This window comes from Athene noctua, chromosome 16, assembly GCF_965140245.1.
Source record: "Athene noctua chromosome 16, bAthNoc1.hap1.1, whole genome shotgun sequence".
Classification (NCBI taxonomy): Eukaryota; Metazoa; Chordata; class Aves; order Strigiformes; family Strigidae; genus Athene; species Athene noctua.
In genome coordinates, this window is record NC_134052.1 from 6,420,369 (window position 1) to 6,446,236 (window position 25,868).

The 25,868-nt window shown below is 49.9% G+C and overlaps 1 protein-coding gene across 1 annotated transcript; it reads right to left on the reverse strand.

Moving 5' to 3' along the window:
• Positions 1-1,248: 1,248 nt before the first annotated feature.
• On the reverse strand, positions 1,249-19,047 carry PKIG (cAMP-dependent protein kinase inhibitor gamma). The gene is made up of 4 exons (XM_074920226.1): positions 18,820-19,047; positions 13,362-13,429; positions 3,326-3,501; positions 1,249-2,196 (listed from the first exon to the last, which is right to left on the reverse strand). The coding sequence occupies exons 3-4, from the start codon at positions 3,474-3,476 to the stop codon at positions 2,117-2,119; spliced, it is 231 nt and encodes a 76-aa protein (XP_074776327.1). The 5' UTR covers positions 3,477-3,501; positions 13,362-13,429; positions 18,820-19,047; the 3' UTR covers positions 1,249-2,116.
• Positions 19,048-25,868: the final 6,821 nt, after the last annotated feature.

The following is a 25,868-nucleotide window of genomic DNA, read 5'->3' on the forward strand; positions in this document are numbered from 1 at the left end:
AATGAAGGGCTCAGCTCATCCATGTGCTCAGCAACTTTGCAAGTCAGGATGTGGCTGGATTAAACCAACGCCCTTCATGTTTCAGCACAATCGGCAACCACAGCTGAGCTGGCTCCTTCACTTGCAGGGGGAACCTGATGCCTCTCGCTTGTCCTCTGAGGGTAGCTGGCCAACAGGACCCTAATCATCTGCCTAAATATAAATCTGGAACAGATATTTTATGACCAGGGAGACCTAAGATTAGCCTGCATTTGACTGCTGGAGGTCTTGCATCGTGCACAGTCCCTCTGCACCGCCTTTCAGCTTTCTCTGTGTGTCAGCATGAGCCAAAAATACTGTTCAGTGGCAGAGGGGGTTAAAGACCCCACTGCGCAGTCAGCTGAGACAGGACCTACCTGCTGTTTTGCCCCAGAGCATGGGGAAACGGGAGCAGGCTCTTGGCCGTTGTCCGGGCAGCTCCGGGAGCCGAGCTGGCTTGCAGCTGCCAAAGCAGCAGATGCAGCCACTACCTGGCTGCCAAATCCTCATTTCCTGTAGGGGCTGGAGCCATGGACATCTCTGTGCTGGCCCTGCAGCCATTGCTTCTCAGAGACCCACAGACAATTCTCCCTCTGTCTGGCAGCAGCTTATCTGCTTATTTATGGCCTTGTTTTCTCCAATAAATCTCAAACTCGCAACATTCAGTTCTTCCCTGGGCTGTCAGGGTGATGTTTGTCCTTGTGTAACCAGTGGGGAGGATTTCTTGGGCCAGCTCTGCTGTGTCCCTGCACTGGCCATCGATCCCAGCCAGGCTGTAGCTGCTTCCCGCAGCTCTGGTGGGATCAGCTCTGCCTGGGCTGGAGGGAACACCAGCGATGTCCTTGTAGCTCTGTGCTGCAGACAGAAAACACCTCCCTGGCACCTCTTCTGCTGCTCTGGGCCACTCCACCAAGCCCCAAGCCAGCCTTGTGCTTGATTTCTGGGATAGTAATGTGGAGGGGAGCAATGCTCCCACGGGTGGATGAAACACCTGTGAAAAAAGTGCTGCCTGACAGCAAACATGGGAAGGTGGGGGCAGACTTCTAGCATTTTCTGTGCCCAACTACATCTGCTTCCAGCTGGGTGCTGCAAACTCGTGGGGTTTCACAGACCCAAACAGAAGGGACTCTTGTAACACAGCTCCTTATCTCCCTGTTCGGAAAAGCTGATGTAACCACCCTACTGCGCAAGCAGCTGCAAAGCAAAACAGAGGAAGAAGAAACACCCAGGCAGAAAAAAGCACCTTCAGTACTTGAAGGCTGTATTATTTATTCCAACAGCTTATATAGTTTTATCAAACCATCTTTAACACAAAACATATCTCCTAAAAGAGAGAATGGTGTGAGATCCTACCAGAGATCATCTCAGCTAACAGCTTGCAAAGTTAAGCCTGAATTTCAACAGTCAAACTAGCAAAATGTTTCTCCCCTCCCCTTAACAATATCTTGAAATGCTAAAACCCAAAGAAAAAGATACCTGTGGCTGGTGCTGCTGGGTCTGTAGGTGGAGCTCATCCACACAGAGCTGTGCTTTGGTCCTTTCCTGATGCTAAGCAGCAGCAGCACAGGTGAGTGGTGCTTGACATGAATGGCTGGCTGGGTCCCTTCCCCACTGCCCACCCTGACAAGGGGCTGCACGGACAGTCCAGAGGCCAGGTCAGGTCTAAGATGCAGATGAGGGTTAGACTTAGAAAAAAACAATAACCTAAATTTCTAATCTATGGAAACAGAATAAATAATAATCTAGATTTGCAAAGGAGTAAGGTACCTTGGACAGGAAAGTCTGATGTGTCTATTATTACTGAAATGTTTTTTTCCCCAAGGGGAAAGTTGCAGCTAAGGCATCTTGAGAATGGCTCATATCACTACAACCACGGCAGCACTGCTCTAAATTGTTAGGGATGGAAGCAGAAGTCTTTTGGAGGTGCCAGTCCTTGCATACCATCTTGTGGTGCTCTAAACAAAACCGGTTGCAGCAGAGGCATTTGACAGACAACTTGCTGTTCCAGGTTGGCTTTTGTCCACAGATTCAATAGCAAATTCTTGTTTAATGTTCACAGCAAGGCCCTCCTCCTCCCCATCCCACCCCCTGTGCACTGTCATGGGGAGGGGCTGTTTTCTTGCCCCTTTGGTCTTGCTCCAGGGTCGTTCTCAGAAGAAGTGGCATCTCTTTGGCTTTCTGCAGAAGGGAGGATTGGGAAGAAAGCACAGTTACACTCTGCTGAGGACACAAGCGATCAGTAATTGCTATAGCTGATTTTATTCAGATTGCTACCTGAAGACCTATCATTACCCTCCTGTAGCCAGATATTTGGCTTAAGAGCACTGGGTTCTCCCTTCATGTTCCTGGATTACAAACACTTCTCAACACATCTGGTGATGCTGGGAGGGAGCCTCGGGGCAGGGATGTGCTCGCCTTGTCTAACCTGTAACGGCAACTTGCAAGAACTCCAGGAATGTCTGCCCAACAGCCTGGCAGCTACCAGAGTTGCTCTCTGTCAGAAGAGCTCTAATTTGTGCTTGTTATGGATGGGTGGATAGACACGTGCTAGTATGGACATGTTGAAAGAGGAACCACTGGGGTAATGTGTTTTCATAGTTACAGATTGTAGACTGGAGGAGTAAAAGAGTAAAAACTGAGTTTGCCCTCTGCAGTGGTACTGTATGTTTTGTTGCTTGTTAGTGAAATAAGAGTGGCTGGTTTGCTTGTGCTCTGAGCAGAGGATTCATGCTTCTTGTAATCAGCTGGCTGGCATATATACTGAGCAGAGTGATACTGCTGCCATGTTTGGGCTACAGGGGAGGATTTGGAAAGGTCTGGTGGTGTTTAAAATTATTTCTGTTATTTAAATTACTGTTGAACTATTTGAAGGCCAATTTAAAAAAAAACAAAACAAAACAAAACAACAGAGAAAAAGCAAACCACAACCTGCCCCACACTTGATTTTTATAAAGCCTAAGGCACATCTGATGCGTAATTTGCCCTGGGAAGGCTCTTCATCAGTCCATGTCTTATTTAAGCACTAGAGCCTCTACCAACCAGCCGAGCAAAGGGCCTTGGCTGGAGTGTGCCAGCAGCCCAGGACCATCCCGTTCACTGCAAAAGCCCCTCAGCCTGGGGGGTTGCCCACTCGCTGAGCGCCCAGCGAACGTGAAGGCACTGACTGCAGCAAGGAATGAGGTGTTCCTCCTGAGCATCTGCGTAATGGTCCTGGAGACAGCACCGGCCAGCTGTGCTGCCATTTCGTGCCATGCCCATCCAGCCTGGGTGCCAGGAGCTGGAATTACTGGTGCCTGCAGCAGCTCACCTGCTCCTTCAACAGCGAGGTCACCTAGGTCCTCGGTCAGCTTGCGCATGCTGATGGTGGTTGCATCTCGTTGGATGTCGTGGACAGCGTTCCTCCGACCAGCCCGATCGCAGGAAATAAAGTCAGTGTACGTGCTGGACTCTACCTCCATTGCATCGCTCTACACCTGCAAAACACTGTAGAGAAAACACAGCTGTGAGGTCAAGGATGCTCGGCAAGCCTGGGGTCATGGCTCCCTACAGGTTAGGTTACTCTGCGGAGTTAAATTACAGCATGAAAAAATAGTCCCTGTAACTCTGCTCCAGTTCCTCTCGCAGCAGCTACTGAAATCTCAGATATCAACCCTGTCACGTGGGGCAGCATGTGGGGTGACCCCTCGTGCCGGGTGACCCACCATGCCGGTGACGCACTCTGTTGGGTGAGGGCAGGATCCGTCCCAGCTGCCTTACTGGACCTTGTTCTATCTTCCCATTGCAAAGCAAGGCAGACAAGACATTTTCCTCTCCTGATTTTCTAGCCTTCTCTTTTAGGAGCTGCAACGTCACTTGCAACAGCTTTTTTCTACAGAAAAAGCATTACAGAAAAAGCCCTCCTTCCTCCTCACAATGCCACTGGAGCTTTGAACAGAGGCCAAATTTGGCTCACTGCATGGGATGGGGATGGGGTGCTGATCCAACCTGAATTTGTAATGGGAAATTATCTGGGCCCTGATGGATACCTGCTGGAAAGCTGGGGGAGCAGGGGAGTATTTTATAGGTACGGGGCTTTGGATCAGTACTGGCCTCCACTGGCTGTCAGATGTCACTGAAAAAGTGTTGGGCTGGACTGCTTTGAGATAAGCACTTTAACATGTGAAAATCAGCCCTTCTGTAAGATATTTGGATCCCTTCACTCCAGGCTTGTGTCTGTGCCAAGCACAGAGCATGAAGAAAGGCTCAGAGCAGCCACTCGCCACCCGCAAGCACCGCTGCGAGCCAGCTCTTAGTTCAGCCTGATGAGTCCTTAAGTTGTTGGGTTTTCATTTCAGCCGATGGTTTAACTTGCCAGCGTTTGTACAGCACACAGAGTCCAGGGACCTCAGCAGCTCGGGGAATGTATCACAGGCATCTTCGCTCCCAGACATGGAGCTAGCAAGGGCACACTGCCTCTGCACTGGAAACCTGGTATTCTTGGTTCCTGCTCCTGTTTAGTCAGTTTGGCACTTAATTTGTTTTTCTGCGTGGAAGTTAGATTAATTGTTGTCTTATCCTGCGTGGAAGTTAGAGATTAATTGTTGTCTTATCTGTGATTCTGCTCACTGTAAAAAAATGCCTTTAGCCCTGCTGATATTGTCAATATTTGAAGGAGGTCCCGATTAGAAATGTGTGTGTTTAATGAAAAACAATTCAACTTCTTGTCATTCACTTGCTTTTGTGTCTTGTGTTAATGACCCACTAAGAAATTTGCTTAGCCTCCTGTACAAATCCTGCTTAATATTGATCTTCCCACCAGGGAAATCTGCTGGCAGACCACCAGCCTGGGCAGGAATTGCACTCCTGACTCTGTAATCTCCAATGTCATGGCAGTAGAAAGATGCTGGCAAAGATGCAATAGCCAGGATAAAAGAGGTTAAATTCTCCTCGTTCCTGAGTCTGAGCAGAGTGCAGTAACCTAAAACCTGCATGAACCCAGTAGCCCCAGTGGCTCTTCTCTTGGTGCTGATGCCAGCTGAGGGACTGCTGGCACCAGCTCACTGGTGGGACGTTGGGCTTGGCCCACGCAGAGCTCCCAGGAAAACCTGTTTCTCCAAATCCAGAAAATCCTCACAAACACCTGCCTCCTCGCAGGGCTTGGCATCCATCTAACCTCTGTTAAATGAGCCCTGGGAAAAGCTGCATCCTTTGCCCCAGGAAGAGATCCCAGCTGTTGTTCTTCCTCATCTTCCCTCCTTCCTTTCCAGGCATGCCCTTCCCGGGACGAGGCGCCGGCTCTGGATGCAGCAGGCTGGCTGATCTCAGTGAGCAAAGCCCCTTCTCCCCGGGACAGGACGAGCATCCATCATTCCCAGACAAGTTCTCCTCGCAGCTCGTCCGAGCCCAGAGGCTGCTGCCCTTCTGTAGCTGCCGGAGAAATGTCACACAGACCTGGGAGGCTTTCGTAAGAGTGATCCTCACAAGCCTGGGTCCATCGCCACATCAGCAAGGCCAATCCAGATCTGATATGCTCAGGAGTCCTCCTGCCCTTCAACCAGGGGCTGGACCATCTGGTTTGCAGGAGGGACGCCACAAACTGGGCAGCAGGAGCTGGCCAGCCCCCGGGGTGCAGCACTTTCCCCGTGTCCCTTGATGCAGCTGCCCAAGGGAGATGTGCTCAGCACAGTGCCAAGTGACTCCCATCGCACAGGAAAAGGATGGGATCTTGATATAAAATAGGGGAAGGAACCAAGCGTGCAGAAGCAGGTCCTGCTCAGGGCAGGTTTGGGTCCCAGCTCGGTGGCCGGGAGATGGCGCATGTGATTTATTTATTTTCCACAGCTGGGAAAGCTCCTGCCTTTGGCTCTCCATGCAAAGAGCTGGAGCCGGGTGGATTTATGAGCAAAACTTTCAAATTTGTGCAGTTTTTTTAGGATTTCCATGGTGGGCGGTTCTCAAAAGCCTTGCAGGCAGAGATCCCTCCCCACTGGCAGAGACACTCCAGCCTCTCTGCCTCCGGGAAGCTGTTGGACTAAGGAGGTGATGGGAGCGGTCACCTCAATTTTTGATAGAAAAACCTAATTTTTTCAAAGAGCACTTCCGCATTTGCAGGCAAGTGCAAAACAGTTCAGTGGGTTTTTAGTCAGTGGAAACATCTTTTAACATCTGCCAGGGACAAGAAAGGAACCACCTTCCCTCATGCCCATGTAGTTCAACCTGAAACTGCGTCACTGTGGACAGTCATTTAGCAGTGGCAGGGCGGTGCAAAGTGGGGGTGCATCATCCATCGGCTCCCCACCTTCAGTTTTTCGTACTCCTGTGGGCCGGTGGGAGGGAATAATGTGCCAGCTCTTGCTAGGCATTGCAGGAATAAGCCCACAACACACAAATGCACTACACAAGGGTTTCCAGGGCACTTCAAAGAGATGATTCAACTTGTCCCCAGAGGGTCATTTCCTGCTCCCTTCCCTCCTTGCTCTTGACGGTAACAGAAATGGTCCCTGTGCCCTCTGTGCAGCGTGCCAGCCCGCACGGACGGGGCAGGGGATGAGTGGCATGGTGACAAAGGGCACTGGCAGGGGGCTGGGACCTGCTGCCCATTGCACATTCCTCAAAAGCTTTTCTGTGCTGCTTGGAGAGAGGCTGTGTCCCCTCCACCGTGGGGGCACAGCGCTGCCTGTCCCAGGGCAGCTGACCACAAGTGAAGAAGCCCCTTGCAAGCTGCCACAGACACCAGAGCCACCTCTGTTCCTGTGCTCCCCTGAAATAACATGGCTTTGCCAAACCTGCTGTTTGGTCTGGACTTATTTTTCCATAGTGTCTTGTGAGGAGTAAAAAAATCTGAAGTTGTAATAGTCTTGTCTTTGCTGGCATGGACTCAGCTTCTGGAGAAGTTTTGCTGTCAGACTGCAGCTGGGCTCACCGGCATTCTCCAGGGAAGTCACCCAGCAGCTGATGGAGCAGCTGGCTCTGCTCTGGGGGCTGTTGCTAAACCAGACCTACTCATACTGGGGGTGAATTGTACCCAGTTAGAAGATAGACGCTAAGAAATTAAAGGGTTAAATATTTCTTCTGCCTTTTGGTAGAAGAAACCTGGGCATTTCGTTTGGGTCATTTCAATGCCCCTCTCAGTTCCACTCACAAGCCAGCATTTAATTCCCATTTCCCCCCCCTTTGCCTGCTTCTTCACAGCATGGATCTCAGGGACTATGAGCCAACAGTTACCACAAGAAACAGAAGAGTGGCAGACAAATGACCTGGAAACACTATGGGCAGGTTAAACTCAATACAGGGCCATGTGTCTGCAGAGCAAACACAAGTCCTGCGACCCAAGCCAGTGTCCTGATCTAATTCTGAGGGATCGGATGGATGTTACAGTCACACCCAGCCCCGGCCTCCAGTTTCAAGGAAACCCTTCACACAGTATTGCATCTGTCCCTTGTCTAGGTTAAACTATAAGCTTTTTATGGCTAGGGATGGCTATTTTTGGACTCTGCACTGATGCTGGCTATCAGCAGGCTATGCTGAATTCAGTCAGCTTCCCCTCCACTGCCTGTTTTGCTCCTCCTTTCTGCTCTGCCTCTTACCTCTTGCCTTCCTCAGTATTTTCTTCTCCACTTAACCCACCTTTGCAGTGAGCACAAAGGGCCTCTAGGTCAGAGAAAGTCCTGTTTGTCTCTGCATGGCACCTGACACACTTTTGGGCATAAGGCAGCTCAGTCCCCTGCTTAGACATCCTTGCCCCTTAGGGTGGCCAGCACAGGACACCTGGGCTGCTGCAAGGAGATTCAAAGGTTAAACACAGCAATGGATTTCCCTGCGTAACTAAACCTTCTCCCACCCTTCTTTCCTTTAAAGACCAACCTGTCCCTCCCCAAGGAGGGGACGCCTCCACCTCAGCCACCTCTGTGGCTGCAGCAGGGAGCCCTGAGGGCAGGGACTGGGATGCTGTGGTCCCCGGGCACAGGGCTCACGTCCCAAGATGCTGCTGCCTGGCTGTGAGCCCATGCCAGCCCATTGTCAGCAGCAGCTGGAACCACCAGCTGCGGGTTCTGGTTGGAGATGGCTCCCTTGTCCCACAGCCCAACCAGACACTTGCCCTCTCACCTGCCTGGTATCACACCAGGGGATCTAATGCTCTCTTTTGGCCTCCAAACTTCTGAAGCCGTAAAGCCATGAAGCCAAGCTAAATCTTGATATGTTTCTGGGGTAAAATTTCAAAGTTCTGCTGGTGACAAGGATGTGACCCCTTCTTGGGCTCATACATTGCATCCCATTTCTCTCCCCTTCATTGTCAACCTACAGAGACCAAGGCACGAAGTCATACGGTCACCTTCGAGCTCTTCGCATTGTGCAGTGCCCCTTGCCCTTTCATTCCAGGGTACAGTGACTATTATTAGACATCTCCTGCTGGGGCCGGATCCATAACAACAGCAAAACATACTCAAGAGTGCTGCTGGGCTTTTAAAATATTTACAGTGTAAGATGGTTTACTGCAGAGGGTGGCCTGATTGAGCACAGACACGGGAGCACCGGGATTTCTGTGCTCCCTGTGGGGCTGCTGTGAGGTTTCCTGCTGGGAGAGTCACATCCAGCGAGGAAGAAAAAAAATCTCTTAGGGCTGAAGCCAGCACTTGAGGTCAGGGGGTTTCCACCAACTGTCTGACAACTTCCAGCTGGAATTTTCAGCAAATTTTCCACTGGCTCTTGTCTGGGAACATGCATGAGGGGTTGCACATCAAAGAAGGAGGGCTCTGTAGTGGTGTTATCAGGGTTAGAGAGTATTTTTAGACCTGTGCTCGTGCTTTAAAGGCCTTGCTATGGCTCATGATCCCCATGCACTAGAGCTTAGATCCACATCCAGCAACCGAGCTGATGATGCAGATGTGCTGTTGGGAGCCCGGTCTGGTAGTGGCTACATATGCAACAAGCATTGGTAAGGGTCTGCACCAGGCACAGAGCTGCCCCGCTTTCCTGCTGGGTCTATGTTCTCCAAAACGTGGTGGTGGTGGGTCTTATTGGCCAGAATTTTACTGCAACAGGGGAGGTTCAGACTGGACATTAGGAAAAAATTTGTCACAGAAAGAGTGGTCAGACAGTGGAGTAGGCTGCCCAGGGAGGTGGTGGGAGTCCCCCTCCCTGGATGTGTTTAAGGTCGTTTGGATGAGATGTTGGGGGATATGGTGTAGGGGAGAACTTTGTAGAGTAGGGCTGATGGTTGGACTCGATGATCCCAAGGGTGTTTTCCAGCCTGAACAATTCTGTGATTCTGTGAATTGATGTGCTCCAAACTGCTGAGCCCTGAGCTTCCTGGCTGGGTGAGAAAACAGGCAGGACAAGGGCAGCAGCCTGCTCTCCTACCAGCACACGTGTGTGCTGAGAACCTTCTTTCCAGGTGAGAATAGAATGGAAAAGCCTCACCACACTTCAGTGGTGAAGAGATGTCAAGGTTGGGCATGGCATATTGCTATTCTTGGAAGGCTTTTGCTGTGGGATTCCTTGTAGTAACTCTGCACCCTCTGGCTCTTACACTAAATACAATGAATTCAGCCAGCGCAGACATCACAGCTTCTCCAGGCACTGCAGTGGTTTTGCAGGAACAGAGCTTCTAGGGTTCTCTAGAAATCAGTGTGAAATTATAATTCATCTAAGAGGAGAGCAGATACAGCAGAGAGGACTGGAGCTTGGTGTCCATAAACAGATCCATTCTTTTGCTTTGGCCTGGTTTTGCAGGATGAAGATCACTTAATGCCTGTAGAACTGGTAACTAATAGCTTAGCCCCAGGTTTAAGAGTAGGCTTGGACTGACTCCTCTGCAACATCACAAACCTTGCCTTTAGTGCTACCAAGCTCCCCTAGGCCCTCCTCTCCCTCCTGGCCTTCAGCATGTCCCCAGGGACCCCCACTGCAGTGTCCCTGCTGTCCCCAGGCACCTCCTGCCGCCCCACATCCTCCGGACCACTGCCTGGCTCCCAACTGACGTAACAGCTGCTCCAGCCAGATTTCAAAATCACAGCCGACCCTTGGCATCGGGGTAGGTTGAGTCCTTATGCGTGCTGCTGTGGGCCCCAGGGGAAGGACTGGGGAGGAGTGGGGGAGGCAGGAGGGAATTGCTCAGCCTCGACAGCATCTCATTAGCGTCAGGACGTGTGGGCGACGGCAGGAGGGAGCCACCCGTCCATCTGGCTGTCCATCTGTCAGGAGGGCAGCCTGGTGCCAGACTGCATCCCTATGCAAGGAGCGGGCAGCACCCCTCTGCCAGTGCCCACAAGGCATGGGTGCTGAGCGTCTGCTCCAAAAATCCTCTGCCACCGGAGGAATCATGGTTTGCCTTGGCAACAGGGTTTGATGGAGCTCTCTGCTCCTCCCTCCCCTCAGCACCAAGCCTCGGCTGCAGCTTAAGCCTCTTCTGCAGCTTCTCACTAAGTTGATTAATGGAAATAATTGGTCTCTTTGTGCATCTGGAGACAGTTGCCGTGACAGCAGTTGTATTTTTGTTTTGTTCCCAGGTCGAGCTTGTTTTTCACATCCCACAGCTTCGAGGTGCTAAATAAATCAGGGCACTCTGGTTCCCCCTCCCTCCTCTGAAAGATGCCCATCCCTCTGAGGGATGGGGTGGCAGATCTGGATGAGGCACGCTTGATCCCACCAGCCCTAGTTTGTGGCAGGCTGGCACCTTTCTCCCCCCCATTTCTTATCCCCTCAAGCCAGGCTCGCAGTGGGTGGACACAGCTCTCTGACTTCTGCACAGCAAAGAGCAGCGAGCCAAAGCCCACATGTTCACCCAGCACAGACATGAGTCCCCGTCACCTGGTGAGCCAGCACCCACGGGTCTCTCTGTCCCCTGCAGAGACCCTTCCAATGCTGTAAGGAGTACGAGGGTACAAGTCCCTTCTCCATTATTTTTAATTTCTCTCAGCTTCTTATTGAGCTTTATATGTCAACATATTTTTACATTAACAAAACCAGTGACTGTGTGGAAGATCTGCTAATGCCTGAACTTGTAAAGCAGATGAACCGCAGACCAGTCACTTTAAACCCTTCAGCTGAAAAAGGTCCTCAGCTGCTATTGCAGGCATGTTCCAGGAAGACTCATGTATTCTTCCTGCTTGTGATGTGCAGACATCTCATCACCCCTGGCCATGGGGTGGATGCCTTTGCAGTGTGGATCCCCTTCAGACTTGGGTTTCCTGCCTTCCCCCAAATTATTCAGGGAGAAAAATCCTGGCTGAATTTCACCGCAAAGTCTGGAAACTCCCCAGTGGTCCCACAGCTCTTCTGATCACAGCAAGGCACTGACCTCTGAGCGAACATCACCTACTCAAACCCCACCTAAATTCCTGGCCCAGGGATGCTCACCCCCAGCACAACCTCCCCAACACTTTGAAGGCTTCCCTGGGCAAGGAGAAGTCAAGTAAGTGCAGAAGAACTGCAGCTGGGGCTATTTTCTAGCACAGCTTCCCTTGTCCTACATAAAAGGAAGGTGAAGCCACAGTAGGTCTTGATGGGATAGGTCTGGTTTTGGGTGGAGGAAGAGCTTCCTGCAAGAGCAGAGGTAAGCAAGAATGGGTCTTTTATGCCTAGCAGGAAAAAGCAATCTTGTCCAGCTTTTGTCAGTGATCTGAGGAGTGGAGCTCTGATGCTGTGTGAAAGCAGTTCTTGCATGGCTGGGAAGGAGAGCTTAGTCTGGAAGAGCTGCTGTGCAGGCTCTAACTATGCAGGTTTGAGTGCTGGTAGTTGAGGAGGCTCTGCTTAGCACAGGGTGCATTTAGCTGAGAGCCACCTGCCTTGGCTTTTCCTCATTCAGGCTTGCACAATCCCATAGGAGCTCACATCAGCATCCAAAGAGTCCTGACTCGGTGTGCTGTAAGGGACTGATGGAGAACCTGTGAAACCTCCTAAGGTGTGAGAGCCCTGGCAGCTCCCAGCAGTGTCTAAAAATAACCAGGGCAACTCTTAAGAGTGTCAGTGTGGAATGAGGCTGATTAGCAAAGCCAGGCTTAGCTGTGCTCCCTGGAGCTGGCTGCCTTGTCCATCCACCCCACAGCACAGCAGAGAGCCACCAGCAGGACCCCCAGCCCAGGGCAGGGGGCAGATCTGTCTCTGGGAGCTGTGAGAAGGACTGGGGGGATGGGATGGCTCTATTGGTGCTTTGCATACAATAGAAAAGAGAAGTGTGGGAGTTAAAAACGGGTTGGCAGTGAGAGGTGGCTGAGCGAAGCCCTTTCAGGTGGCTCCATGGCTTCTCTTACCCACTGAAATCAGTAGTCCTTTTGGTGTGCTACCCTGCTGGGCCCCCTACCTGGGCAGAGAAAGCTCAGGGGCCTGCACAACCCTTTCTCTGAGTATTTCTGTGACAGATGGAGAATTTTTGTACATCTGTGTTGGGTGATAGCAGCTTCTGATCCTTTCTGCAGGCAGAGTAAATCTGTCTACGTACATCACCAGGGATATGACATCTAGACATGAGTTGAAGCAGTGCTCGAGACACGCCTGTAACATTACACCGGGGATGCTCAGCAATCATTGCAACTTATAGTCTCAGAAAAGGGAAAGCTTCTAACAAAATGAATTGCCAACTATTTAATGGTCCACTGAAATGCAGCCTGCGTGTAGAAGGACTTTGGGTGTCTCTAGCTTACACAGGAAAGATGCTGGATACAAGATATGAACTGCTCTGAGAGACCTGCATATCTACATGCACCAGAGAATCCTGAGATCCTGTATTGCCAAATCTGCAAACAATATGGCCATGGCAGCTCTCTGTAATGGAAAGCTTAGTTCAGGAACAAGAGAAGGCAGCAAGATGATCTGAGGACCAAGGAGATGCTCTGAGGGCAGGAGACATGGGAGTGAACAGAAAGGACTGTCTGAGCTGGTGGATCTGCCATTTATTTACACAAGTGCCATTAAAGGTTAAACTTTGGGTGTTCCCTGGATCTTGCTGGGCTGACTCTTATGTGCAGAGGAAAACTTTTTTACATGGTTATGTATGGACAAACAATATTCCCATGTAAAGCATGCAGACAGCCTGTGAGCTGGATTTGCACACAATGTCCCCGTTGTGGGCAGGGGAGAGGCTGTGCAGCACAGCTTGCACTAGGGGCTGCCCCGAGAGTCAGCACTGGAATGTGGCTTGGTACAAATACATTGCTGTGAAGTATGGAAAATCATTATGGCAAGAAAGTCAAATTGTGTTTGTTTTTTTTTTTCTTTTTTCCTCTTAGCTTTCTAGCATCTAATAATTCAGAATACAGAGGGAGGTCAAATGACTCCATGAAACAGCAAGAAAAAAACACATTCCTGTTTATGTTACATCTCTCTGTGAATAAAAAATTATATCTGCCCACAGTGTGAATCCCTACCTGATTCAGTTGACTTTCCTTCTGGACATGACTTCAGACAAGCTTCATATGCAGCAGGGCAGCAGCTTCTGGGGAAGGATAAGAAAACAAACGTAAGAAAACACTATCTGTGCTTTTGCTGGGTAGCATAAAGCTCAGATGCTTTTTCCACTGCCAGCAACTAGGATGGCAAGGGGGATGCAGGGTCTGACAGGGCTCTGCCCAGCACGCTCAACCAAAACCCAGCTTGGCAAGCACAGAGAGACCAACTGAAGGGCTGTGGGATGGGGGTGTTCATATGGCACCTCCTCAGGAGGGTTTGTGCTAACAGATTTGGCCTGTAGTGTGTCAAAGAGCAAGGGAAGTCCAGCCATGGGCCTGGCTTCACAGAGTTCTCTTTGGTTTTGTTTCTCCTTTTGTTAACTTCATGTGGCTGTGCTGGGGAGAACTGAAGCAACTCGCATCTCCCGACCTGTGCCACGGGGGACCCAGTGGTTGCCTCAAGAGTATAAATGAATACTGGTTTGCAGCTCCACTGCCCTTTAAAGAAGTGGAACTCCCAGGTCAGCTTCTTAGAGGCAGAAGGGGAAATTTGGTCTGGTAGCTTTAGTTGCCTTGCTGGGTCTGTTTTCTGCTTCTTGGGTTTCTTTACTGTTTGTGCACAGATGTGCCTCCTCCTGCTGTCCCAAAGCCCCACTAAAAGACATTTCCTCTGTGGCCTTAACATCTGTGGGTGCATTGCAATCTCCTGACCTGCAGAGCCCAGCCAACAAGATACTTGCTTATTTTAGCAGCTGTTTCAGCTTTCAGACTTTCTGGAACATCATGGACTGTTTTTTCACTTCATCCCAGGGACAAATACTAGCACAGAAAGCAAGAGATGAACCATTTAACCATATAAGCAGTAGTTCATCCAGCAATTCATCTGTCTGGCCCATCTGGGTTGAGTACCACTCTGACTATAACTATTCCCCATCATTTTCCAAGCTGGGACAGATCTACACCCTTTCTTTTTTTTTTTTTTTTTTTGACCCACTTTTAAAACTCCCTGATTGTTGGAGCTGACAACTTGCTAGCTTTGGCCCTGCTTCAAGGACAGTGCACTTGTTGCTTCTGTGTGTCAGTTTGCCCATCTGTTAAATGGAGCTATTAATACTCGCTCCCCTTGCTAGATGCTTCAAATATTTGTAAAGCACTTTCAGATCTGCAGATGACAGGCTTACAGTGGAAAATACTAATTATGATCATGACAGTAGCCAAACAAAGACACAGGGATTCAACAATACACTTTTGTTCGTGTTTACCCCATTTACAGTGAAGTGCTTACTGGAAACACTGGACCGGAAAAGAAACAGTATTCTCACAACTCTGGGAATATGCATTGCCCTTTTAGGGCACCAGGGAGGCAAACAAAAGCAGGAAGGAAGCAAGCCAGCTTTGGAAATCCACCAGTCTTTATTTTCCTCCTTTGCCTTCCTGCCTCACTCTGGCTCTTGTGTTATGCAGCCCAAACAGTTAAACCTCCAGCACTTCAGATGTGTTGCAAAATATCTCAAAATACATGGCCCTCAGCCAAGAGAGGCTTAAAGCAAATTGTAGCAATGATGCTCTGAAGTAGAAGTTATCACTGAGTAGCCCTGTTCCTGATGGGATATGGAGGAAAGCACCCATTTTCTCTCAAGAAAGCTGATTTTGGTGACAGAAACTCTTTAGCAACTGGTATTGGCTGTCCAACCCTGCAGATCTGGCTCTGGCTAGATGTTTCTCCCCACAGCCCTTGCTTCAGAATCTGCAAATCTGAAGCTGGGCCCCTTGCTCCATCCCCAAAGGCTCATCCTCTTCTGGCTCATCCAGTCCTGCAGCTCCCAGTGTGATAGGAAGAGCTCTGAAAGCCCTTCTGTGCAGAGGCCCGGCAATATCCCACACGAGGAGTTTGGGGATTTAAGGGTGGCAAGTTGGATTAGTCGATGCAGTGTGACTAAGAATGGGCTGAAGTAACTTGCTAAAGAACACTTCACATTTGCTGATCTAGTCCTATAAGCCATCAAGGTACCACAGATAATTTTGGGACCCCTGTGGAAATGTTCACTGGATAGCTAAACATCCATAGCCCATCAGGAATGAATTACAAGGGCATCAGCATGATGCACATCTTTGGGGTTCAGATTCCCTCTATGTACATCAGCTGTTACCCAAAAGGAACAAACACACAAAACAAACTTTGTGCTCTCAGCATTGTTTCAAAATGAATATATGTTCCAGACAAACCCAGAATGCTTTTTTTCAGAACTCAGCTTTATTCTACACAACAGATGTTATGGTGCTGCTTTTGATCCAGAGAGGAAATCCTTTCTGGTTTCAAGCAAGGTGATGGCAGCAGAGAGAAGGTTGTTCTTCTGTCTCTGGACTCCAGGGTAAACAACAGGCTGTACGCATGGCTGATCAGAACAGGAACCCGTTCCTCTCAGCACAGACTGAGATGTCTCATTTAGTGCCCTGCCCCAGTAGCTGCTGGCATCCTTGGCCTCAGAGGTGAAAGAAAACTTGTAATTGTAATGGAATATTTTTCATAAGTCCCTAATTACTCTGAACCAGAAGGTTTTATAATCCTTAAAATGCAATATCCTCTTAATCATACCTAGAATTGTTTTGTTTCTGCAATAACTACCTGGTATCCATTAAAATGCCTTCTGAGCTCTTTGTTCCAGTGATAGCTCATGGCAATGAGCACCACAGATTAATTACACTTTGTGGAAACAGTAATTCCAGTAAACTTGATGACGCTCCAGTGGGGATATGTTTGGCTTATTACATCATTGCAAATATCAACAGAAGTTGGCATTTCGGCACTTGCTGGGGAATTCCTGAGGCTACAGCTTGTGACCGACAACGTGCCAGCACGGAGGAGCCGTGCAAAGAGCACTGAGCCTCTCCAGGGCTGTACGGGGAAGGAAGCGTTTGGGAACTCACCATGCAAACCAGAAACAAGTATGTAAAGTACTTATTCCCATAAGCTCAAAGGGAGTTAGAGTTTTGAAATGGGGGAATACATGGTTCATAGTTCAACCACTGCTCTTGGTGCTCATGCCACAGGTGCCAGCTGAGTCCTGGAGTGATGTCTCAACCTCTCCTAACTGCCGTCATGAGGAGCTGGGGACAAAGTCCACGCAGCAGCCCAACCTTCCCTTCTTCCTGGCTGGTGCTACCAAGCCTTGGGAGCCGCTCCCTTTATGACTTGGCTTTTTCTAGTCATGGATAGAGATAACTAGAAGCATGGGTTTTTTTCCCTCTCATCCTCTCTAAAATGAGTACTGTGATGGAAAATTTGTTTTCTGGATCAGTCCATAGCTACAGCTTTGGTGGTGCTAAGAAAACCTTTAAACATGTAGAGAAACAATTGGAATGTGAAAATGGGAGAGACCAGAACAGGGTGGCGTAAAAAGGCAAACAAAAAGCTGGGTTGAGGCTTCTGCTGTTCCCTATGGACTTGTAGATTCATCCCTGATTCTGCCACAGACCTGTATGAGCCCAGGAAAATCATGTGCTTTCTGTGTAATCCATGTAAAATAGGAATAACGCTGGTGTTTGGTTACCCAGACAGGCTGGAGGGATTAATGCACAGCAGTATGCTGCAGGAACTGCCTCTGAAACATGGGAGATTAAGAAATGTTAGCGACTTGGAAAACATTTTCCATAGTTATTTGGGGGGGGAGGGGGGGGAAGGGGTTGTATGCTTGTGGGTATTCCTCTCAATGGGCTCAAAAGGAGATGTACCTTTATTTGGAATAAGGGGATAAGGGGGGAAAAAAACAAAACCCTGCATTCTAGCTCACTGTGCCTGCACACCTCCTCAAAATCAGCCACTGAGTACAGAAGTATTGGGTGGTGGAAAGATGAACATTCTTGGGTTTCCATCATGACCAAGCTGCCTACCCTGGGAGCCTATGTATTATATTTAATGGCCTCCGGCTCTTTGAGGCATCTGACCCTGCACTGGAAAGTGTCCCTGAAAATGATGGCATGGGGGAACTCCTGTCTGCTGCGTGGAGCTCAGTTTGAAGGACTCAATGCCCTGTTCTGTGTTGGAGGTACACTAAGTGCTATTGGTGCCTCCATGTTTGTAAATGGTCATTTAACCTACATCTGCACTATGAATGAATCCAGGCATTGAGGATCTCTTCATGCATCCTTCTTTCCCAAACACCATCCCTCAAGAGAGCAGAAATGTGACAGTTTCTCAGTTGGGTGGCCATGCATTAGCACCGTGGCCCTTTCCAGCCAAGGTGTGCCCCACAGCTATTCAAGCCAGGCATCCCGACCTCGCTGTGAGCAAACGGCCCAGAGCTGGAGGGGCTGCAGCCATCTGATGGGCTCTGCCACCCAGCCAAGTCACCTCCACATCACGTCTCCTCTCACCCTTGCACTGCTGCAGTATTCCCTCTGCAGCTGCCTCTTGCTCATTTGACCCCAGCGTGTCCTCCTCTTGGTTTGTGCCACCAGCCCAGCCACCCAGGCACTGCTCTTGGGTTTGCGGCTAAACGTGGCTCTTGTTCTGTCAACCAGTTTACCCTTCCCAAGCAAAGGGAAACATTTCCCAAACACCCCTCTGGGGCCAAGGCATTACATGCATGTGAAAGCTCACCACCGCGGCTCGCTACCAGCTGCTTAGGGGAATCCAGAGAGAGGAGAGAAAGACACACAGCTCCGAGGTGGAGGAATTTGCAAAGCCTCCTGAGAATACCACCACACAGCAGTTCTTTTTTTATCCCAAGTCTTTGCCTTTTAAAACATTTACTTGGAAAGCTGGATGCCGGCAAGTTTCCGAGCCCACTTCCACCACCATGTCCCGCAGAGCCCTCGCTTGCGGTTCAGAGGGGACCCTTGGGCAGCTCCCAACAGCCCTAAGGATGGATTCCCACCATGGCCCCGCACAGACGGTGCACCGGGCGCCTGTCCCGCAGGCTGGCATCCATTCCCGTGGTGCACAGAGCCACCCGATGCGGTAAGGGATTCCCTCCAGCAGGTCGCTCAGAATAAATAGACACATGTCAGAAATGAGGCCAGAAATCTCCACGGGGTCACTGATCCACGGTCCTTTATGATTTTGACCTGCCAAGTCTGCTCTCCCTGCTACCCCTTCAGAGCAAGTACCGAACTGCATTATCTTCCAAGTGAAACAGCAGCCACATCCCTGCCATCAGCCTACAAGCAGTTTTTCCCAACAGCAGAAAAACCAGGATGCAGCTTAGTTTTACAGCCCACGATCTGTGGGCAGCAAAATCTCGCCGTTCAGCCGGTTAGGTAGAAGTTAACTGTATCTCTAACCAAATCCCCCCTTCGCGGCGTGGCTCCGGCTCCCGTGCCAGGGACCGCAGGAGCGCAGCCCCTCGCTGCGCTGCCAGCAGGTCTCCTGGCCACCCACCATCGCAGCCGGTCGCCAGCCCCACGCTCCCGCAGCAGCGTGCACAGCCCTACTTACGGCCACCCCGGCTCCCGCTGCTTCTCGAAACCCAAATTCCGTGGTCCCGCCGCCGAGGAAGAAATCAAGGCTGGATTACACCCTCCTGCCGTCTCTGCCCGGTGTGACCAGCAGCCAAGCCGGCCGGGGGAGTCACCGCCACTTTGAGACTTGCAGTTTCCTTCTACTGGGAGCTGCTAAATGAAGTTGCACTTCTGGGGCCGAGGGGCGTGTTCTCCTCCGCTCCCGAGTCAGTCCCTGCCTGCTGTAATCCAATGCTCATCCCGATGATGTCAAGCAGCTACTGCTCAGCTCCTACCTTACAGTCGGCAGGAGGGATCCGTTTCCTTTTCACAGCGATCTTTGTTTAGCTTCGCCTTGTAACCCCATCTCCTGGCAGCTGCATGTGCCCGAACATCCTTCCTTCGACGCTCGGCGCTGTGGTTTACTGCGGGGCGCTCCCTCCTGCTCGCCGCTGCCCCAGGTTTCTGCGGTGCATCGCTCAGGTGCACGTCCCAGCTGCATCCCACTGTTCATCCTCTGCATCGGGGCCTGGCCAAAGGCACCATCGCACCCCGCACAGCCTGAGCTGTTTCACCAGGTGTAGCACCAGGGAAATGCTTCCCAAGAAAAAATATAGCTTTGTGTCTTTTAAGAGCGCCTTTTGCTCTGCTGACTCCCACAGGGTAAAATCCAAGTGTACTTCAGCTCATCTGCCCCTGGGTGCCAGCTTTATTTGGGGGTAAAATGCAGAGCTGGTGACAGTGCCCAGATTTAAAGGGGGAAGGTGTTTAGGACAAGGCAATACCACCTATCAAGCACATACCTTTGTATCCACCTTGCTGTGAAGCACAGCCTGGGAGCTCTCAGCGAGCTCAAGTGACTCCAGGAGAGGAGGAAGTTTTGTCTGTTCTTGGCACTGCAGGTGTCCAGGAATGTCCGTCTGGGTGGTATCACCTCCCTGTGTGACATCTGCCTTGGAGACCCCACCGGGAGGCTGAAGCCAAATGAACAAGCTGTTTGCGGTGCCAGGTCTCCAGTCATCCTCCTGGCCCATGCTCCTGCTCAGCCCTACCAGCGTGGTGGGAAGATGTGTGAGCACACAAAGGTGTACTGCCTGCTGCCTGCTCCTGCCTGAACACCCAGACTGGAACAGTGCTCGTTAGTGCTGATTGCTTTGCTGAGAGAATGAAAGACTCACTCCATCCCTGCTGTAAGGACACTCCAGTACTCAGCCTTGTAAGGGGGAGAAGAAGTGGCACAATGCAACTGGAGAGCACAAAGGGTAGTTGCCAAGGGCCGGATTCCATCCCCACTCAAGCTAGACAAGCTCTTATTTCAAGTTGTGTGCAAAGTGAGCAGTGTGAGCCAGGAGGACTTGGCTCTCCCAACCTGCCATCTCGCTGAGCACCAGACAGATGCAGAAGCAGCATCTCTGCCATCCTGCAGCTCTCCCATGACAGATGGGCCCCAGAGCTGTTCTATGCCGGCGAGGAGCACCAGCCTCTCCTCTTGCCCTGGCACCAGCTGCGCACCTGGACCGGCTCCACATCCACTGGCCTCACTGCCTCCAGCCAGAATCTGTTTTGCGTGTGCCCAAAAACATGCTGTTTGCTGTGGTAGATACCCACACCCCTGCCATCGCACGCAGGAAGAGATAAAAACACCAACAAAAGCATCAGGCAGTGCAGGAAACACCCTGATGACAATACCAAGCCATGGAGGAAGGGGAACAGACCTCAGTAGAGCAAAACATACCCATGCTCAGTGCATCCCCAAACTGACCTCGTGTTGCTCTGCCTCCTGATTCAATTTGGTTTTATTTAAAAAACAGCCCCGGGAAGCCAGCTTGATCGCCTGTGATGTATCACTAAGCAGAAAGTCATCTCTCTCCAGTGCTTTTGAGTCACGCGTTACTACTTACCCGAAAGTAACGGTAAGAGATTCACCACAATGCCCTGCCTGTCTTCATGAGATGCAACAGAGGGAGGAGGGCTCTGCTGCGCTGTGCTGAGGGACCAGCACAGCCTCGGGAGGTTGCTTATGCTCACCCAGCCAAGGCTGCAGTTTTCTCTTTATTTCAGCTCGTATTTGAAAGAGATCCAAAAGGCTACAGCTTTACACTAACGCTTGGACTGTGGGGTTTGAAGGCCAAATCTGGTAAGGATAAAAATGCTACACCACCGACCCAGGCATATTCTTGGCAGCCTTTATCCAGCACCATTACAATGCAGGCAATATATAGCAATGGCAACAACAAAGCACTTTGGAAAGCCAGGAACACAGTATATGTACTTTTAAAATTAACTGTGTCTTGCCTTACTCAAACCTCCCAGTCCTGTGTGTCTGGTCCTGGGAACAAGTCCTCCAAAGCATCCATCAAAGAGTTTGTCCTTTTCTGCACACACATGTCCCTACAGTGACCTCCTCATCCCCTGTCCCCTAATACTATCCCCTACAAGGACTGGTCAAACATTTTCCATCAAAACTCTTTTTAACTAAAAAAAAAAAAAATCAGTTTGGGATTTTCTACAGAATGTATCTTTTTTTCATAAGGGAAAAAATATAAATTCTGAGATGCCAAAAAGTTTGCCTGAAATCTTAACACATTAGGATAAAAATGCAGGGCTTTCAAGGTGTTCAGTCTTCCTATTTTTAAATGAAAGTTGACAATTGTCCTGGAAATCCAGGACAACAGCTAATTCTCAGGTTCACCATCTCTTGCCCTGCTGCTTCATACACTGTAAGATGTTCACCCAGAGGTGTGAGCTATGAGTAAATGCAGCTCCTATCTCACCATAAGGAGAAGACATTATAGCTGCCTGGCCTGGCACGCTGCGCCTGATGGAGGGTGTTACAGTCCTGAGCTGACGGACTCAGATGCAGCCACAATCAGCCTTCAGTGACTTCTACTTTACTAACACACTTGTCTTTGGTGAGGATTTTGCTGCTTGTTGCATCCATCTGCGTTACACTGTGCTATCCTGCATGGTCTAGGACCTGTGGTAATGACATTGCCACTCCGGGCAATGGGAGATTTGGCTCTGCTCTGTTGGCTGCTGCTGCTGTTTACCATGCATGATTGTCAGAGAATTACAGCAATTTTTTTTAGTTCTGCATCACGGGGTGGGACGCAGAGAGCAACACCCCAGGGAAGGGATGGTCCTGCGATGCCCTGCAGCCCGCACTGTGGGTGCCACCTTCACTGCTCTGGTGCAGCACAGGACAAGAAAGCACTGCTCAGGGAAGAGCAAGAAGCTGTCCCACTGTCAACCTTTAACTGGAGGAGAAACAAAGCCAGAGCGATATTGTAGAGTAAGTGTCAAAATGAGGTGAGAGTATCCCTGAGGGTGCCAATGTAAAGAAACCCGGAGCAGCTCTGCGGTACTGGATTGCACACTGCCTGCTCCAGCAAGAAAAACCACCAGCACAAAGGATCCTCCGGGAAGCTCCAAAGCCCAAGGAGACAAGCTGTCACTTCAGAAGGACCTGACCTGCCTCTGACCTGAATGTTTTCACAGCCTGAGCCTCGCTTTCCTCAGAAGCTCCTGCTGCCGGGGTTAGAGCAGCGCTGCGATAGCCCGCTGATGTAGCATGAAGCCTCCTCACGTAAGAGCAGCTTCCCGCTGCATTTCCCAGGCACTGATCTCTCCGTGTCACTTGATGTCATCAAGATTACAAGGAAATGTGGAGTGGCACAAGATACGCACGGAAAAAATGTGACAACCCGATTTTTTTTCCAGACTTCCTCCCCCAAAATAAATACTTTAAATAAACTTTTCAAAAAAAACCACAGAACATATTTCAACTGTCTGCTGGAGTCACTAAGGAAAGTGTGGATGTCTTAAGCCATCAAATAACAGTGCAAGGCACTCGGAGATTCACAGAAAGAAGAGAAACCGACAGGTAAAAGCAGCTTTAGTGACAAGCCACTCTTTTAGCTGTCCAAGGAAAGACGTGTTTTGCTGTTGATTAGGGAAGAGAGAGTGGGTGTCAGCACGTCTGGATGAATTACTCTGTGTTCAAACCCATTTTGTTTTTATAGAAGTTGTTCATCCAGAAAGGTTCATCAACAAGTGAAACACACAAAAAAAGCTTGTAATGAGGCTAAACTCATTACTGACCCCCCTTCAGGGTCGCCTCTATTAGCGGGCAGGGTCGGAGAGCCGAGCCTGGCGGGGGGAGCCCCTCTTGGCGCTGGGACTGGGATGTGCATCGTGGCTGCTGGCACGGGGCTCCCTGCGGGGCTGACGTGCCAGCAGGGCAGAGCACAGTCAAAAGACTGTTTACTTTGAGCTGGAGATATTTTTAGCTCCAGTAATCTGTGCAAAGATGATAAAGCTTTTCATCGCGAAGTGAGTGGCTGTGCTTTGCTTCTGGGCAATTTAACTCCACAAGCTCAGCCCTTCCCCCTTCCCGGCCACTACTCCCCCGGGGCCTTATCTCCTCTGTCTGCTGAGCCAAACACCTCCAAAAGGCTTGTCCCCGCTGGATAGGCAGGAGTCTCAGCCCAAACTTACTTTTTTCCCTAGGGAAAGTATTCAGTTTGGAAAAGAAATGAACTTTTTCTAGTAGTCTCCAAAGTCTGGTTCAAAGCCTTTGCTGAAAGTCCATTGTGGACATGCACCCTTCTAAACCTTCATTTCTGCAAAATTTCTTCTGTCCAAAGGCTCTTGCAAAATCACTCACTTGACAGTCACCTCTTTGGAGCTGCACTAATACAAGCAGGTCTCCAACTCAGATCTCATGGCAAGGCAGAGTTGTCAGTCAGTGACAGCACTGCCCTGTGCCATGTTTCACCCAAAGGGTCCCAAAGCCCATTACAAACTCCCTTACACACTCTATATAAGAAGCACTTTACCTGCTGCTGATAGGAGAAAGCACGGCAGCTGGCTAGCGGCACAAAGACTACAAAACAAGCATAAATCCTGTTTGGTAAGGGATTTGTTTGTCTAAAGGAATCCAGAAGCTTCTTCAGTGTAAACCCACAAAGGTCACGCATCTAGCACATGCTTCACCGGAAAATCACTGGCAAAAGCTTTCTTGTTTGGGATGCAGGGTGAATAGCAACATCTCCGTCAGCTCCGTATTCCGGGGAGGGGGGGGGGAATATATGCAAGTATTAATTAAATAGGTTCCTTCTGCTTGCTAAGAAGGGGCAGATATACAGAAAGAGCTAAAAATGATTGTCAGGATGAGAAGGTGCAACCAGAGAGGTATTGCTTAAGTTGATGGTGACTGACTGCTCAGGTCTTGCTGGCAGGGAAGCGGGAGGTCCTCTGAGGTCCACACACAGGTACTCCCTCCCTTCCTCCCGCTGCTCTGCTAGAGGGGGTAGTTACAAGAAAACAGGTAGCAGGCTGGGTTGGCATTTGTGCTTCTCCCTTTTGGAGAGCAAAGGGGTGTGCTGATAAATGAGAATAATTGTCAGCTTTATCATATATGCCAGAGCCACCCAGCCGGCGGTTATGATTTTTCCCCAGTGTCTGGCAACCAGACAAGGATTCCTGTTGCAGATGTGCAGAAGCCATGTAAATATTTTGATCCTGACTTCTGCTCTCAGCTAATAGGCTTTCACATGATTTTATTCTACAGACTCTGAATGGGGTACTTCTGCTTTGGAATGGTGAAGGATCAAACTCAGGTTATTAATCCTGAGTCAAAGAACCGCAATCTTTAGGCTTCACCATATACAGTCACTTTCTACCTCAGGTTGTGAAAAAATTCAGCCTAACCTCCTGGCATGATTCCCTGCTTTCCATGTTGGTTCATTAAGGGAGTACGTGTAACTAGATGCCTTCTCATGAAGCAGCTGGCAACTGCAACAGCCAGGATAAGCTTGACAAGGCTGTTCCTGTGTCCTGTGCCATCCCGTGCCCTTAGACACGGTGTCGTTTATCTATTCAAGCTGTTCCCAAGGCCATAAAGACTGAGACTGGGGAGGTGCAGCATCCTTGGGATTTGGTCTGAGAACAGCAGGAGTTCAGGGCGCTCCATGGGAAGAGCTCCATGTTCTGGTCAGGGAACAAAATATTCTGTTTGTGCTGAGAGTGTACATGAAATAAAACCAGGGTTTGCCTAGTGACCTGGGAGCATTTCACGCAGGCATTGCATACAGCCCTCTGCTCCCAGCACCATACTGGGAACCTGCCCTGGGTTCCAGGTGTTGCCCAGGGGGGCAGTGGATGACGCAGGGAGGTGTAAGCGAAGGTGACGGGGCCACCTTTGCATACTGGGTGGCCCAGAGAAGAGCTCTGCCACCCCGGGGGGGACGCAGGGGCTGACAAACCCCTGTTGTTCCTCACCAACTGCGTGGGCAGAGCACGGTGCTGCTCCTGGGAGGAATATGGAATGCTTCAGGGCAGGGGATTTGCCAGGAGGCAGAGCCGTCAATTCTCAAGTGATCCTGGTGGTGTTAGACTGAGATCCCACGCTCCACTCCTACTCTAGTAGCAGAAATTAAGGCATAGTCCCAGCCTCAGAAAACCTAATCCTTTAAATAGCCCATCAGACAGAAGTAAAGGAAAAGAGGTATTGTCATCTCCTTTTGGCAGTTGGCTGGTGGAAGGACAGAAGGCTAAACGACCCCTGCAGAGACAGATTATCACCCAGCCCAGAACATTAACCTTGTCCACACTGTTACTGGCAGCTCCTCCATGTCCCTGCAGGTGGAGAGTCTGATCCTCCTGTGGGTCCATGCCAGCAGACCTTCCTCACCTAATAATAGCCAATATCACTCTCCACTGCTCTTGAGATGTATTTTATTTACTGCTTTTTGTGTTGTGACTATTCCCTGATGGTTATTCTAGCATTTCCAGTTTCTAAAGGGTTCTACCTGCTCCCTTAATTCACTCTATCTGTTTCAGATTCTTGCTTTCTCCTAAAGCTGGGCTGGGGTTTTTTGGACAGGTGTAAAATTTTCACTTTTATGCAGGATTACAGCTTTTTGGACCCAGAGTTTAATGTTTTCATACAAACCCCAGTTGCCACTCACTTTTGTGGATTAAATGATTTCCTTTTATAACACCTGTCAAGTAATTGTTTTCAGCTTTGTAAAACTTGGCCTGATA